The sequence below is a fragment of the Pogona vitticeps genome, chromosome 3 (assembly GCF_051106095.1).
Source record: "Pogona vitticeps strain Pit_001003342236 chromosome 3, PviZW2.1, whole genome shotgun sequence".
In the NCBI taxonomy this organism is placed as follows: domain Eukaryota; kingdom Metazoa; phylum Chordata; class Lepidosauria; order Squamata; family Agamidae; genus Pogona; species Pogona vitticeps.
Window position 1 is genome coordinate 2,381,777 of NC_135785.1, and position 17,294 is coordinate 2,399,070.

The 17,294-nt window shown below is 48.2% G+C and overlaps 1 protein-coding gene across 1 annotated transcript in view; it reads right to left on the reverse strand.

The window, feature by feature from the left end:
* TPRG1 (tumor protein p63 regulated 1) overlaps positions 1-17,294 on the reverse strand; it is a 41,272-nt gene that overhangs the window by 13,317 nt on the left and 10,661 nt on the right. Inside the window, exon 5 of the mRNA XM_072996368.2 lies at positions 641-794. Coding sequence (XP_072852469.2) covers positions 641-794 — 154 coding nt within the window. The remainder of the gene's footprint in view (positions 1-640; positions 795-17,294) is intronic.

The following is a 17,294-nucleotide window of genomic DNA, read 5'->3' on the forward strand; positions in this document are numbered from 1 at the left end:
CCGGTACACGCAAGATGGCCGCTGAAACACAAAAAATGGGTGCCGGTACATGCAAAACGGCCACCGGTACACTCAAAATGGCCGCCGGTACACCCAAGATGGCTGCCGAAACAAGGCCGCAGGACCAGGAGATTGTTTACAACCTGAACATGTGTGGCTTTAAAATCCATCGCTGGGGAGTTCATGTGCTTTTTAATAGGTGCCTTTTAAAAATAAAAGAAACTCTTTGTTTTCTCAGGATTCAAAAGTCACTAATACATTTTTGTTTCCCTTTAGTCGTTTTTCTTAAAACATCAAAATGGTACAAGCCACTGGAATGTAATAGAGGAAGCTCGTAAGTAGTGAAGGCAGGGGCTGCGTATAATTTTATAAATGGTTAAAATGGCTCACAATGACACTGCAAAAGAAGGAATCCCAAGTTATATTACAATAGTGATGTAACTTAGATCTGCGCTAGGTAATGCAAAAGAAGGAGGAGAAAACAACAGAAACATCTGGTGGAAAAGTTCCCCTCTGCACCTTGGCCAGGAACTGGATGATGTTGGAGCCCATGGCCTCTTTCCCTGTGGCCAGATGGCCAGGGAAGGCTGTGCCCCCCCCCAGCCTATTTGATCTGCCCCTCCCCTGCTCAGCAGCTCACCTGGCAGATGACACTAAATTTCTCACTGCTGTTCTTCACCGGATGCTCCGTGAACGTCGCATAGGGAATGTCCGTGGACCAGGGGTTCCAGCGAGACAGGAACGTCGGTTCTCGCACTTTGTCCCAGAAGATTCTCAGGCCTTCGCCTTCCCTCCTGGAGAAGGAAACATTTCAGCAGACGGTGTTTTGTGTTGGAAAGCAAGGCTGAGTGGAAGCAGAGAGCACGTTTCCCCTCCAGGCACACCTTTCTTTCAAAGCTCCATGCCTGAGCTAGCCAATAAAACCTTCCCATTGACCTCATCACCAGCACAAAAGCCACCTCATCTGCAACTTATGGAGGGCTGTCACCTCCTGCTTGGATAAACATGGCACTTTTTTTTTAACCTCTTAAGGAAGCTCCACTACTAATGGTACGTTAATTGAATCGTCTAGCTTGAGGAACCCAGGGCCGGAACGCCGAGCGGGACAGGAGAGAGAAGAACAAGATGAGCCATCTTGTACAGTGGAAGAAGGGATGGTTTTAAGCCTAGGTGGTAATATCTGCTGCTTGTCATTCTAAGAGTGGACATCTCCCTTCAACTGTGCAGGGGTTAGGGGTGCCAGACCCCCGCACAGTTCAAAATCCATGTATAACTCTTATGCCCTAAGAACATAGCTACAAGTCGTAAACAAACACATACATAAATGCAGCTAAAGGACAGAAAAACTCTATCCGAGGGGGAACGTAAAGCAAAGTGTGCTGCTTCCATAGCACTTAAGGCCCTCTCTGGGAGGTTTACAATTTAGTTATACAGCTTCAAATTGTCCCACCCCCAGCGAGCTAGGACTTCAGTTTCCTGACCTCGGAAGGATGGCAGGCTGAGCGAACCTTGAGCTGGCTTCCTGGGATTGAACCCCGGGTTGTGAGCAGAGTTTTGGCTGCAGTAGAGCTGTTTCACAACTGCCACACAACGCTCCTTCGAAACAGAGGCATGTTCTCCCCTCCCCTCCATGGAGCAGCCTACCACCCCTGAACTCCCCCAACCCAGGTCAGCCTCCTGGCATGCCCCAATGCCCTCCGACACATGGAGCTGCCATGTCAGGTTATACACAGCCATACAGGACCCAAGCAGAACTGCTCAAACCTGCGCAATTCAAAGGAGACGAGTGCCCTCACTTTTAAGTCTTTTTCTTCCAGGAGTAAGGGACAGGGAGACTCTCGTCCACTGCCTCTCTCTCCCACAGTGCCAGCCCCAGGGGGAAAAAAGCTGCAAGCAAAACAATGGGTGACTTTGTTCCTTTGCAAAATGTCCCACTTGCTGGTCCCCATCCATGTCAGGAGCGATGAGAACCCTTTCTGACACTTACGTTGCCAGACCAAGGCCACTGAGCCAGGTGGGAATGCCCCCACCATCGATGCTCAGACATCTTGGATGGACCGCAGGTGAGAACTCACCTGTCTCTGCAGTGTCTGCAGGAGGAAGGGACCCCCAGGACAGACTAGGATGTCATAAGGAGTTGCATTGCTCTTGGCGAAAAGATTTGAAGGATCTCTCTCTCTCTCTCTCAATCTCTCTCTCTCTCTCTCTCTCTCTCTCTCTCTCTCTGTGTGTGTGTGTGTGTGTGTGTGTGTGTGTGTGTGTGTGTGTGTGTGTGTGTGTGTGTGTGTGTGTGTGTGTGAGAGAGAGAGAGAGAGAGAGAGAAAGAGAGAGAGGAAGAGAGAGAGGAAGCGGCTGGGGAGCTAATGTCAGTGATTGGGGCACCCTGAAGACGTGGATTGCTGGCATTTGGGAAAACTTTATGGGAAAGAAGACACCGGCTTAAAGGAATTAGACTTGCATGTTGCTTAAAAGGGATGGGGAGAAGAAGGGAAGTTTGCCAGGTCTCCCTCCCTCCCCCCCCCCCAAAATCATTAGGTGAACAATTGCTGCTGGATTTAAATTTTTCTTTAGAACTCTCTAATCTTTAAACCGAGACAGATTAAACTTAAAAAAAAAATAAAGGAAAAAACTATATATGATCAAGTTTCCCATTCCAAATATAATTACCGAAAGCCTCCTCAACAGAGCGGCGATGGGTGCCAAAATTCTGGCGTGGCTTTGCCTTGTCTGCAAAAAAATGAAATTATTTTCCCCCTCCTTTTTTTTTCCTTCCTCTCCCTCTCCCTCCCAGCGATGATTCCCATAAACACACAGTTCCCTCACCGGTTCCCGGCTCTTGGGACGGGAAAAGAATTAAAGACAAAGGCATGGCCAGGAAAACGCAATAGTTCAAGAAAGCACCTGGCTCAGGAGAGAAGCTGGAAACCAAACCAAAACAAGGAGAAAGATCTTGCCCCACTATTTCTCAGAAACCTCTCTCCTTCGGGAACTCCGTCTCCCAGAATCCCCACCCAGCCCCTCATCGTCCTCCTCCAGCCACTCTTTATGAGGCCTCCTAAGATTTTGCATTTCAAAACAGGAGAGAGTGCCAATGGGCAGGGGACTCGGGGGCCATTTTCCTTCTGAGGTAGAAAGGCATCAAAGACCACGGCAAAGGTGTCCCCATGCAACAGCCTGGAAAAATTATTCTTGCAGACTACAACTCCCAGTTTCCCCCAACTGGCCTGGCCATCGATTCACTGAGTTTGAGTTTGCTCTGTCTCTAAATTTCATCCGTTGGAGGAACTTTAATCTCCTCATTGAAAAACAACACTGTTTGGGGTTGGTTTGGTTTGGGGTGGTTTTTATTTAGGAGTTTTTGATTCCGGCATCAATGTTGATTCTGGGTCAGCGTGACGGTCAGGAAACAGATAGCAAAGTGATTAGCACCACAACACAAAGCAGTACAGCGGACCCTCGACTTACAGACGGCTTGACTTACAGACTTTTTGAGTTACAGACTTCTCTGGCCGCAAAATTTAGGTTCGACTTGCAGCCTGAGAATCGACCTACAGACCAGAAAAAAGCCAAAATGGAACAAAAATGGAACAAAAACTGCCAGTTACAGGATTAATCGGTTTTCAATGCATTGTAGGTCAATGGAGACTCGACCTACAGACTTTTTGACCTGCAGCCACCGGTCCAATACGGATTAATTCTGTAAGTAGAGGGTCCACTGTACATGAAAAGTCTAAGGCGGCCAAGCCGATGGCCTGTAAACATTACAAAGAGCAGGAGAAAGAGGCAAGATAACTTCCATGTGCCGAACTCAAATTCCCACAAGCGATAGGATCATAATGTTCGTTGTGGGATTCTGGGATTTGCCGCAAATCGGGGGATTGTACAGATTTAACTGCCTTGGTAGAAAGATGTGCATTGATCTGGAATCAAACAGATTCTAAACTGACCCCACGTCATGCTTCCTGGGGAATCATCATCATATGCCTTCAAGCCAATTCTGATTGATGGTGACCCTTTCCAAGATTTTCCAGGTAGAGGATACTCAGAAGTGGTTTCTCCTTCCCTTCTTCTGGGAGGGATCCCTGGGACTCCTGTGCAGCTGGCCCAAGGCCACCCAGGCTGGCTCTACTCCTAGGAGGCCCATTGGGGGAATCGAACTCCCAACCTCTGGCTCCACAGCCAGATACCTAAACCACTGAGCTATCCAGCCAGCTCCCTGTAAGGTTTATCTGGGGTAAAAGAAATGTTGTATGGATGAGAGGAAAAGAGAACTTGGAGATGGAAGAGGCAGAGCTAATTTGGCCTCACTCTCCAACATGGATTCAGCGGTTGTTTCTCCGAGACCAGAATCTGGAAACCGTTTTTGAGACTGGGTTGAGTAATAGCTCTCTAGCTTGCAGTTCAAAAAAACTTTGCTCCATAAACTGCTAGTTAGCTGTAGAGCCAGAAATTGGGGGTTCGATCCCCTACTGGGGCCTCCTTGACAGGGGGTGGGCTCGACAGGTTTCCTTTCCAGCTCTGCCGTTCTAAGACTGTTATTAGCTGGCAGGAGAGCTCAGAGGTTGAGGTCTGCCAGAGGTTGGGGGTTCGATTCCCCAGTGGGGCCTCCTTGTGAAGGGCTGGACTCAAATCACCCCTAGGGTCCCTTTCAGTTCTGCAGTCTCAAAATACTACTACTAATCCTGAGTAAGAATATTGATGGGTTGCTTTTCCACCCCAAAATTTGTAAATCACATCAGGCAGGGGGAAGAACTTGAAGTCATCTTTAACACCCGTCTGGCGGATAGGGACAACCTGGGCATAACCCTCTTGGTGAATTTTGTCGGTGCAAATCTCATTCCCGAAAACCTTTTGGAAGTTACAAATTTGCTCCAAAGGCCACAAAAAGAGCCCTGGTTTGGGTTGGTTGGTTTGCTGGTTGGCTTTTCTGTCTTTAAAAAAATGGAATATAGGGAAACACGGAACTGAGAGATTAATCTGCCTCTAATGAAAGTGCAGATTAATAAGGTCACCAAGGCCACATTTCTTATTTTCTGCTTTTTCTCTCCGCAGGGACCCTTCCTTCTCCAAGTAACACATTCATCCTTCAATTCAGCACTTCATGCGGGTATTCTGCACTCCCACCAAGGAGCTGTTTTCTGAATCAGGGAAGGGCATTTGTGGCTTCTCTTCTCTTTGTCTCCTTTCATCCCTCCTCCTCCTCCTCTCAAACCTCAGAAGGAGAATTAAAACTGTAGCCGGAGGCGGCACGCCGACATTCACAAGGAAAAGCTAGACACTCATTCTTGCTCCGGAGGCCGGGTGTGGCAGCGCACCGGAGAGAAAGGGAGAGCAAACAGGAGAGACAATGGCGGTGGAGAGGGTGAGCTGGGGCTCTCTCCTCTCCATGAAGCAAACACAAGCCGTCCTGTCCCCTGGCCTTGTTTTCCCTCCGGAGAGACAAAGAAATGGGGAAATTGGCACCTCCGAGGACAGGGAGCAGGAGCAGAGACGTGACACCGGGCAAAACGTTTCTCTTCCATAATGATAGGTCAGGCCACAGAGATGCTGGCACTGAGTCAGACAGAAAGAGATTTGTTTGCTTTTCTGAACATGTTGACTGTACCTCTCTCTCTCTCTCTCTCTCTCTCTCTCTCTCTCTCTCTCTCTCTCTCTCTCTCTCTCTCTCTCTCTCTCTCTCTGGCCTCAAGTGGTTCCAAACCCGCCGCCCCCCAAAAAGGCAGGTGCTGCCTTCGTGGGCTCCACCGCCTCACCTGGCCCTTGCCCAAAGCTTTCCCGAAAAGCTCAGCCAGGTTCATTCCTGATCTTGATCTGGAAACCAACCAACCCGCAACAGACAAAGTCCTCGAACCGCAGGTCCAAAAGGCACACCAGAGGCCAACACAACCAGCTCCACACCTTTGACAGTGAGGCAAGGGACACAGTTGTCGGCCTGAACACGGGAACCTATGCCATTCGTTTCTAATCTCTTCGTCCCCACCGAAAAAGACATGTGGAATGCCACTTTCGCACCCAATTCTCTCTGCAAAATTTGCGCACTGGAGATCTCCCTCCAGCCAACCTGACAGCCCCAGGACCTGTCCTCTGGTAATTGGCGAATGCCATTGTTGATTAATAAGGCGTCACAACCCCTTTCTCTCCCAGAAGAGTCCTCAAGATAAAACACAAAACAGATAGGCGACAAAGAAAATATTAAAATTAACAAGGAACCTCAAAGGTCACAATCCTGTTACATTCACATGACTGTAGGATGGCCATCATGCAAGTGTTGTGAGCTGTGATTCTGGCTGCATCCTCAGCTGCAGCCCAGATGTGTGAAAGGCAGCCAGGAAATGGTGAAAACTGGTTTATGCAACTTCCCTTCTGCGAGCGGTAAAGTGCAACAGGATTGTAACTGAATCCTAAAGCAAAGAGTAACAACAGAAGCTTCGACGGCACCATCTTCCAGGTCGCTTCTCATTAGAAGCAAGAGGAAAGGCAGAAATAACACAAACAAATAAGCAAGATGTGAAATCATTCCTACATGGAATACATCAAATGCTGAAAGAAAAACCCACTCTCCAGATTCCTGGCCTTGAGAACTGGTAACCCATGTCTGCATAGGGGTGATGCATCAAAGTGAAGTTTGGAGTTACATATTCAATATCTGGTGAAGATGTTCCATCATTCTGGAATCAGGATTCTCAAAGAGATGGTGTACATAGAGAAAGGGGGCAGAGAGATGCTGCTGGTAAATGGATGCATCCTCTGCCATATTGGCCAGAATCCTGTTGAGGACTTACGCCTGTGTAAATATAATGCTGTAAACTGTAAATTGCTGCTAATTAGTGACTTTCTATTTGCATTCCTGGTCATGAATCTATGGCACTGCTTGGCACATGGCTAGGGATGCAAACAGAAACTCAACTAGGGGTGGTTTACGTTTACAGCATAAACCCCCAACAGGATTCTGGCCATTATATCTGAAATGTAATCCTAACCCAGAAATCATTAATTAATGGCTTGTCTTCAGAACTGGGCATATGAAGCAGCAAAACACGCTCATGACTGCAGGCTGGGCATCTCTTGGTTGTGTTTCCTGTTTCCTGGGGTTAAAAAGAAGATTCGTTATACCTGCCCTCTTCCTTCCTTTGCCTGCCCTCCCCTTTTTTGGCTTCTTCGTGGGTTCTGTCTTCCTGCAACGTTATGGCTTTGTGAGATGTAGCAGAGGTGACGCCGGCCAAGTGAGGCAGCCAGAAAAGAATCATAAATTACAGTGCTTTGGGGGACCAGTTTACAAGGCTGCGTAAGCACTATCGCAGAATCAAAGAGCGAAATTAAGGGAAAGCTTTATTAGCAACTTAGTAAGATGTTATTCACACATTTGAAGAGACAAACCCAAATTTAATGAAGCCTTGGGGACTGACAAGTCCAAAATATCCCGGGTGGATCTAATTTCCCCTCCATAATCCTCCTCTCCTCCTCCTCCTCGGCTTCACACTGGCAAAGCCTATTTCCTGAGAACTCATCTGCAATCACAGGCTATACTGTATTCTCCAGCCTGCTTTCTCATACCTGTCTACTCTTGGTGAAAAAGGAGCAATGAGACTATATGCACCCCAGTAACCCAGGGCATCCCCTTTTAGGGAATACAGTCCTCCATGTAAGGCATCTCCCCTCAGAGGAGGGTCCATCTAGTCTGAAGGCAGGGTTGCGCTATGAAAATGAATCAGTACATGCATCAGAGGTTTTTTTTTTGAAGTCGGTTTAACGAAACTGGTTGCACCCTGGGGGTGGGGTGGGGTGGGGATGCTGCAAAATGTTAGCCTGTGATACAAAACACGCACCCAGCAAATATTAACAGAAATTAAAAGCCATTTCAAGAGAGAGTAAAATACCCCTTTGGACTTTGTTACCACACTCCGGGCACATCAAAGAATGCCAGGACTGCAGAGCTGGAAGGGACCCAATGGATTAATTATTCCAGAAGTTTTAAAACCCCAAAAGTCCTGAAGGATGAGGGTTAAAGGAGACCCATCTGATGCAGTATCAGCATCCGTTAGCAAAACGAGCTGCCTTTCCCTGAGCCGGGCGATTGGTCCGGGTCTGTTCCGACAGCTGGTTCTACGAAGAACATCTTGGGTCTGAAAAGACACGCTGGCGTCTGAACCCACAGACGGCGCTGGGAGCTACCTCCTAAGCTCTCTGGTCCCCCAGGTCCTCCATCCGAGGTGTTTCTTGACATCTGTTTGCAAACCTTTGCTACGGCAACAGACGACCTGGAGGGGTGCCACCCTTTCCATTCAATAATTAGGGAAATTGCTGGGGAGAGCGATGACAGAGAAGTTCACTTATCTTGCCCATTACAGGGAAGGAGAATTATACTGAGATTTGCCAAGGCAACATCTGTTGTTTCGTAACCATGCCAGTTCCCTGCTGTCCTCTTGATGTGTCGCATGAACATTCCTGCAGTCCAAGGCAGTATGGCACAGTGGTCATGCTGGCCATGGATGACGGGGTGGTAACCCCCCCCCCCCCATCTAGAGGAAAGGCAAAGTGAAGCGTGCTTATATACCACCCCATAGCACTTAAAGCATTCTCTGTGGGGGATTTACAATTTAATTATGCAGGCTACACGTTGCCCACCCCACCCACCCCCACAAGCTGGGCACTCATTTTACGGACCTCTGAAGGATGAAAGTCTGAGTCAACCTGGAGCCAGCTACCTGAACTTGTTTGTGAGCAGAGTCTTGACTGCAGAACTGCAGTTTAACCACTGCACCAAGAGGAAGGGGAAGTCTGAACTACATAAAGGGACTTGCGTTTCCAGACATGAGTTTTCTATATTTCACAATAAAGCAAAAGGAACATACAGGCCTGTAAGAGAAGGCCTTAGAGGTAGAGAACCTTTTGCATTGCTTGGAAAAGCCCCCCCCCCCCCGGCCAAATAGTTCATTATCTGAGTGTAAAGAACATGTCCTCTCCTGGGACTAAGAAAGACCCCACAGCTCCTGATCAGAGGAGACCCCTTGGAGCTGGGGAGTGCTTGTGTGTGTGTGAGAGAGAGATCGACAGCCTGCCTGGGCTCAGAGGTGCAACAGGGACACACAGGAAGCGTCCTTAAAAGAGGCAACTCTGCCACACTTAATGCGGGTGTCTTTTGTAAGCCCTGTATGGTTGGAAAAAAAGATGCCAGATCCTTAACTGATTTAATAAACAAACAAACAAACAGATAAATAAATAAATAGGCAGGCAGGCAGATGGATGGATGGATGGATGGATGGATGGATGGATGGATGGATGGATGGATCGATCGATCGATCGATCGATCGATCGATCGATCGATCGATCGATCGATCGATAGATAGATAGATATTAAAAAGTAGCAGCATTTTCTCCACCAGCCCAGCTGGTAAAAGCAATGCCTTCTCCTGCTGGTTGGTGTATATGTGAGCCTGTGTTGCCCACAATGTGCATGGAATGTTTTTGCATCTAGACTAGATAGGCGGGATATAAATAAAATAAAATAAATAAATAAATAAATGCATTTTAATAGATGGTGCTGTTTTGGTAATTTATTATTTCTTGTTTTGTTTTGTTTTTTGTTGTCCCGTGTTTTGTTGTAAACTCCCCCCCCCCAGAGTTGGCCAGACAGACAGTATAACAAAACAAAACAAAACAAAACAAACAGAGAAATTGAGAGAGAGAATCTGTCGGACAGACTTCTCCGTTTCTCCCCCCCCCCCCATCCCGCCCGCCTTCTCTCCCTCTGCCTGGGCTGGGCTGGTGGGAAGGAACCACCTGATGGCCGGAGGGAACAGAAAGCACACCCTAAGTAATCGGCATGACTCAGGCTCTCTCTGGAACAGGCAATGGGGCTGGGTGGGGGATTGAACGATATCATCCTTTCAAATCTCGGTTTGCACGTTGTTTGTTAATTTTCAGTCGGGGTGTGTGTGGGGGGGGAGAGACCCACACCAAGCCATGCACTTGGCTTCCAGACATATTTTCTCTTCCAGTGTCAGAGCAGCGGCCCCGGTGTTCCTTGGCTTACGCATGGCAATCAAATGGACCCGTCAAGACCGAACATGCTTTCAATGAGACGGTTGGCCCCCAAAACGTCCCAGTTTGCCTCCTAATGGAAGACGAACAGATCCTTGAATCATCATAAAATGCTGGAGAGGAGCCAGAAGCCATCAAGGTCAATCTCTCACTTCCCATCCACAAAGGCACTTCCGGACATCAACCTTTGCACGCTCCTAAAATGTCCCTGGCAAACTTCACAGGCTGTCAGGGTTAACAGAAAGTTAAGAGAGGCAGCAGAAGCATGTTGGAGACAAGCGATGGAGAAATGTTCCAGTGCACGTGTGTGTGTTTCGATCCAGTTGCACATTACAGACAGGGAGTGATCAGAGGAAGGAGTAACTTAAAACGCTGAAAGCTGCATGATTGTCAAGAGAGTGAGACCATTTCATTAGGCATGGAAGTTTCAGACGTTTTGGACTACAAATCCCATAATTCTCCTTTCTGGGAGTTCTACCTGGCACCGTACGGACACCTAAGTGTGGCTTGCCTGGGAAGAAGGTCTACTTTCAAACGCTCTGAGACCTAGCTAGGCCTAGTTTCACCCAAGCTTCCTGTTCCTGCCCCAGTGCTAGCTGGGAGCTTTCTTTCTGAACTGGAAGCTTGGGTGGAGCTAGGCCAACCTTCTCCCAGGCGAGCCACATTTTGGTCTCTAGAAGGTCTGTCAGACAGAAGACATGGAAAAATTTAAGATGTGTCATCCAAACAATTTTTTAAAAATCCTGTTTCCTACTGTTCACAAATTTCCTCCCATGAAAATTCCAGCCCCTGAAGGAAAAAGTCAAGAGAAATTGTTACGAGAGACGTTGAATATTCTTATCGGGGGGGAAAGAACAAATCTGAGTTATCACCACAACTGTGGGCGAGTCCTACCTCAGAGTAAATGTGGGAGAATTGTCCTTTCCCCTGGGGAATTCCCCACTTCTTATCCCACAAGTACAGGTGAAAGAAATTCAAAAAGTCGTTTAGATACACCTTAGCTTCTCTCCCAACTGTTTGCAGATGAGGTTGCTCTGTCTTGAGATTGGTCTTCGGGAAGTAAACGCCGGCTTCCGCAAGTCCGATTGCTCAGACACAAAGGTCTGCCCGGATCGCCACACACACATACACAGAGGATGGTCATTAGGATCCTAGAGGTTGCACACCTCCCGCCAATGAATCTAAATACCCAGTTGCTCATCAGTGTAAGATTGTCCGGTTGGGGATGCTAGCAGGATCGTTGACCTGTCTGTCTCAAGGATTAGAAATTTTTATTATTTTGAACAGCAACACCCATAATCCCCCAGACAGCACGGTCAGCAGCGTTGTGGCCGCAGGATTCTGAGAGCTACATTTGGAAAATAAAATTTGCTTGCCCCAACTCAGGTCTAACACTGGGCAACAAACGCCTAAGATCTTGCAGCCGAGAGTGTTCCCTGGGTTTCTTTTAACAGGAAATCCAGTGCAGGAAACTGGGCCCCTAAAGCATGCCCTTAGTCACTCAGCTGCACCCCGTTCCTGGTTCTTTAGGGTGGCTTCCCAGATTATTAGCCCTTTCCAAGAAGCCATGGGCCCTGTAAGACCCCTCCCTTTCCCTCAGAACTCTCATCTTCCAGGGGGTGAAAATGGAGCCAGCAGGTGGATGCTCGGACTGCCCGGACGAGATGCCTCCGGTGGCGACTGGGTGAAGAATCCTCCTTTGCTTCCAAGATGCAGAAGGCTCTCCGCCAGCACATGCCACCCGGGTTTCAAATGTGTAGGTCTCTCTCTGTCTCTCTCTGTCTGTCTCTCTGGGCAAAATATTCGGAGTCATGCAATCCTCAAGGACAAACCAAGGGGAGGTGGGTGGCATCGGCTGCCCAGCAGGTACCTCATCAACCCAGGAGAACAACTGCCCTCCTGTGAGTTCCCTCTCCGGACATCCATCCAAACCGTCGGCAGAGGGAGGACGCCACCTGCTGCCCGACAGGGAGAAATGCAGCTGGGGAGTCGTCGGGAAAGCTGTCTTGCATCAGCCGAGATCTAAACATGGTGAGCTGATGGCCGAGGCCATGATCCCCCTTCTGGAGAACACCCTTTGCTTCATCTGTGAAATCACAGGTGGTGGTGCTCAGCTTCCCCCCCTCCCCACTTGTAAGCTTTCAACAATAATTGTTGTAAGCCGCCCAGAGACCTTTGGGTAGAGTGGGCGGCATATAAATTAAATAAATAAATAAATAAATAAATAAATAAATAAATAAATAAATAAATAAATAAATAAATAAATAAATAAATAAATAAGTCTCTCCAGATTTCCTTTTTAACATGGAACTCCTTCTGCCGCAAACCTACGGATGCACTCCTGGCAGCTAAGGTGGTCCTTTGCCAAGAGGGCACACCTACACCCCTCCCCCGCGGCACAGGACGCAGATGACCCGTGCACGTGCTGGAGCATTTCCACCTCTTTTGCAGGGGGGGGTAATCATCCCTAGACCAGGGATACAGGCACATCTTTGGGTCTGAGTCCCAATTCCCATGCCATGGAAGGAGATGGAGAAAGAGTAGTGTGTGCGCATGGATGTGCTATCGAGCTTGTTCCAGTAAACAAGAGTAAACAGAAACTGCAGGTACTTGGAGAGCTTATGATTTATGGCTGGGCTAGACTGTTGTCTGTATCATTGTATAATGTATACTTAAATTGTTGTACACCACACAATGTACTAGAAGGGTGGTCAACCAATGAATAAAAATGTTATATCTGGGATTATATCTTCCAAAATCCCCCTGAAACAACTCATCCACCATCTCTGTTTAGTTGTTTAGTCATGTCTGACTCTTCGTGACCCCATGGACCAGAGCACACCAGGCCCTCCTGTCTTCCACTGCCTCCCAGTTGGGTCAAATTCATGTTGGTCGCTTCGGTGACCCTGTCCAGCCATCTCATCCTCCGTCGTCCCCTTCTCCTCCTGCCCTCACACTTTCCCAACATCAGGGTCTATTCCAGGGAGTCTTCTCTCCTCATGAGATGGACAAAGTCTTGGAGCCTCAGCTTCAGGATCTGTCCTTCTGGTGAGCACTCAGGGTTGATTTCCTTCAGAATGGACGGGTTTGTTCTCCTTGCAGTCCAGGGGACTCTCAAGAGCCTCCTCCAGCACCACAGTTCAAAAGCATCAATTCAGTAGATCCACCATCTCTACTGAATGAGTTAGGAGACAAAAAGGTAGCCATGATGCTCGATGAATGTTCCAAAACAGCGGTTCCCAACCTCGGGTCCCCAGATGTTCTTGGACTAAAACTCCCAGAAGCCTTCACCATGAGCTGTGCTGGCAAGCGATTCTGGGAGTTGTTGTCCAAGGGCCTTTGGGGAGTCAACGTTGGGGGCCGCTGCTCTAACAGATAGATGTTCCCAATTTGGAATCCATGGGTAGATGGATCCCAACCCCACCTGCGGTTGGTCCTTCGGCTCATGCCGAAAGCCAGATCTAAGAGTCCCAGGGGCCCAAAGAGACAATGAGGACCACTTAGTTCAACTCTTGACTAAAGTAGGAGCTGAACAGCCTAGAAGGATCAACTAGGAAGGGACCTCAAGACTTGTCTTTTGTAGCTAAAAGCTGTCCCTGAAAGTCCTACGTTGTCAGGTATCCACTGAAAAAAGGTTTTAAAAGCTTCTATTTTGAACCTTGTTTTGAAGATTTAGGGTTTAGGTTTCTGGCTGCAGAGCCAGAGGTTGAGAATTCGATTCCCCGCCATGTCTCCTGGGAGAAAGAGCCAGCCTGGGAGGCCTTGGGCAAACTGCACAGTCCTAGCAGAACCTCTAAGCACTCTGTACCTGGAAGACCCTGAAAAGGGCCACCGTAAATCAGAATTGACCTGACCGTACATGATTAAATTGAATTTAAGCTGGCTGGATAGCTCAGTCCTTTAGCTTTCTGGCTGTGGAGCCAAAAGTTGGGAGTTCGATTCCCCCCAATGGACCTCCAGGGAGAAAGAGCCAGCCTGGGTAGCCTTGGGCCAGCTGCACAGGAGTCCCAGGACGTGGCCCAGCAGAAGGGGTGAATAAACCACTTCTTAGGATTCTCTACCTGGAAAGTCCTGGTAAGGGTCACTGTGAGTCAGAATTGGCTTGATGGCACACACCTATTTCGAAACCCATTGCCAGGTAGAATGGGGTCAGTTTGAGGTCCTCTTCCTGATGAAAGAACGTGTTTGAAAAAAACTAATCTCCATGGCATTCAGTTCTTGGCATGCGTGCCAGATGAAAAGGTTCCTTTCTCTGCGTGGACAGGATGCTTTTCTTTCCCTCACACAACAGAACCACAATAACCCCTCGTCTTGGCCTCAGTTCTTGAGAATCAAGCCTGGTCATGAACTGAGGAGAGTCAACATGCCAGCCTGATCTGGCGGGAGATGCGCAGGGCTAGAATCCACATTTGCCACCTCTGGCTCTCCGCTGTCTTCCACCGCGGTCAAGCGAAAGTCCCCCTTCAATGGTTAGAATCATAGAATCGTGGCACGGTGGTGTCGAAGGGGGCCTTTAAGGCCATCCAGTCCAACCTCTTGCTCAAGGCAGGAATCCAGATCAAAGCAGGTCTGACAGAGGGTTGTCTTAATTCTCTCTTGAATGTTGAAGCACTCACCATCTGTCCAAGTCATAGGTCCTATTGTCATACTGCTCTAACAGTTAGGAAGTTTTTCCTGATATTTAAGGGAAATTTGGGTTCCTGTTACTTGAGTCCATTGTTGCATGCCCTGCACTCTGGAATGATCAAGAACAGATCCTGCCCCTCATCTGTAGGACAGCCATTCAAGGATTTGAAAAGTGCTCTCCTATCTCCCCTCTGTCTTCTTTTCTCTAAGCTAAATATGCCAAGTTCTTTCAGTTTTTGGTTTCTAGCCCCCTGATCATCCTTCTTGCCCTCCTCTGCACTTATTCCAGTTTGTCGGCATCCTTCTTGAAATCTGGTGTCCAGAAGTGGACACAGGACTCTTAGATGAGGCCTAACCAGGGCTGAATAGAGGGGGACTAGCACCTCGCGGGATTTGGAAACTATACAGTACTTCTGTTAATGCAACCTAAAATAACATTGGCCTTTTTTGCAGCCACATCACACTGTCAGCTCATATTTGGCTTCTAAGCTGCCTTCCATAATCTGAGATTCCCCCACACTTTAAATGGGTTACCAGGGTACACCAAAAGCATTACATTCAGTCAAAACTAAAGTGCTGCCATTTACTATCTTCATTAAGCCAGAAAGAGAGAGGGGGAGAAAGAGAGAGAGAGAGAATTTTACAGTGAATTCGATTTTAGTGAATTCAAATTAACACACTATTTCCAAGCATTTGGATGGAGGAGATTCTTGTCCTTTGGGCATATCATGAGAACAGAAACTCATGAGACAAGCCAAAAACGCTAGGAAAAGCTGAAGGCAGCAGGAAAAGAGGGAGGCCAAATGTGCGATAGATTGACTCTATAAATGAAGCCACTTGCTTGATTTTGTAAGAACTGAGCACAGATGTTAATTAATTCTTAGGGTCATGGTAAGTCGGAGGTAACTTGATGGAACATGAGAAAGCAACTAGGGTGGGAGACCACCAAGTAAAATAATGGCAAGGCTCTCTGGACAAGGCCAGGAATTAAGATGGTCTAAAACTCTGGAGGGACGTGGTGGCGCTGCAGGTTAAACCGCAGAAGCCTCTGTGCTGCAGGGTCAGAAGTCCAGCAATCATAAGATCGAATCCACACGACAGAGGGAGCTCCCGTCGCTTGTCCCAGCTCCCGCCAACCTAGCGGTTCAAAAGCATGTAAAAATGTGAATAGATGAATAGGTACCACCTTGGTGGGAAGGTCACGGTGTTTCGTGTCTAGTCTCGCTGGCCACGTGACCACGGAAACGGTCTTCGGACAAACGCCGGCTCTAGGGTTTGGAGACGGGGATGAGCACCATGCCCTAGAGTCTGACACGACTGGACTCAATGTCAAGGGGAACCTTTAAATCTCTGAAACACGGTTGCTGCCTGTCAGAGCTGGCAATGTTGGGCCCAGTGGACCAAGGACCGGCCTCCTTCAAAGGGCACCATATCCCTCATGGGGGACATTGCGTAAATGTCTGGAGAACCCTTCCTGGAAAGGGGACATGTGCCTGTGGAAACGTTGGCAGCCGAAGGCATAAAACAAAATGCAGTGTCAAGCGGGGGGGAGAGGAGGGTAAAAGCACAAGGTCTTGGGTGTTGGCAACCAACCTATGGAAAGCTCGCCAGGGTCTGGAATGCAAGAGGCGTTCAGACGTGCAGGCGCCAAAGTCACAAGCCGCCATTCATAAGAGCCATTATTTTCTTAAGGAGCTTGTCTTCTGACGATGACAGTCTTTTCAGATATATATTTTTTAAAAACAAGCTTTGCGATTCCTCGAACAGGATATAATTACTGCCAAAGATGTAACTGTGAAGCCAGAAAACTTTGGGAGCGACTCTTGGAGGAGTGGTTCCCTGTTTATAAAACTGTACCAAAAAAGCCGCCCATGCCGCCGGGCCTTGCCGGGGGGGGGACGGGCTGCTCAAAAAAGGGCGTAGGATGAAGGCTATCATCCTAGGTAAGCCCCCCCCCCCAAAGGTCCCAACCCCGTTCTCACAGCCAGTACCTGCAACCCTTTTTTCCCTCTGGGACCGCTTGACAAAGGTTTCAAAACCTGGGGACTTGGCTCGTGGGCCGCCAGTTGCCGACACCTGTGCTACAGTGGGACATTCGCCTGCCTTCCTTAGTTAAGTCGGTGTCTCAAAAACCAACCCTAGGAAGTGGCAGATGTAACCAGAACTCGGAAAATCCTTTTTCTTTTTTTTTTTTTTGGAATACCACTCTCAAACTCTCTCATCTTGCATGCTAACTGGGTGGAGCGGTTGTTCAAAAAAAGAGTAACTTTTCCAACTACTGATTGTCTCTACAGAGGCAGTAGGGAAAAATCAATCCATCAAATGCATCTATCAGCCATTATCCCCTTTGCACCATTTCTCTCCGGCAGACAGAGATGAGTGGGTCTAAGGAAGCCCCAGTAAAAACAGCCATGCGGAGACCTGGTGCGCCAGTCATGTGCACCTCACAGCCCCTCACTCAGGGCTAGAAACCAAGAGAGGGGAAGAGAATCCCTCTTTTTCTCCTCACCAGATTTCTTTCTGTGGGGTCTTCTTCACCCAAGAAAGGCCACAGGATATCTTGTGGGATTTCTCAGATATTTTTTACCCCGTTTGATGCCAACATCAGCCCTAAGAGGTAGGCCAGG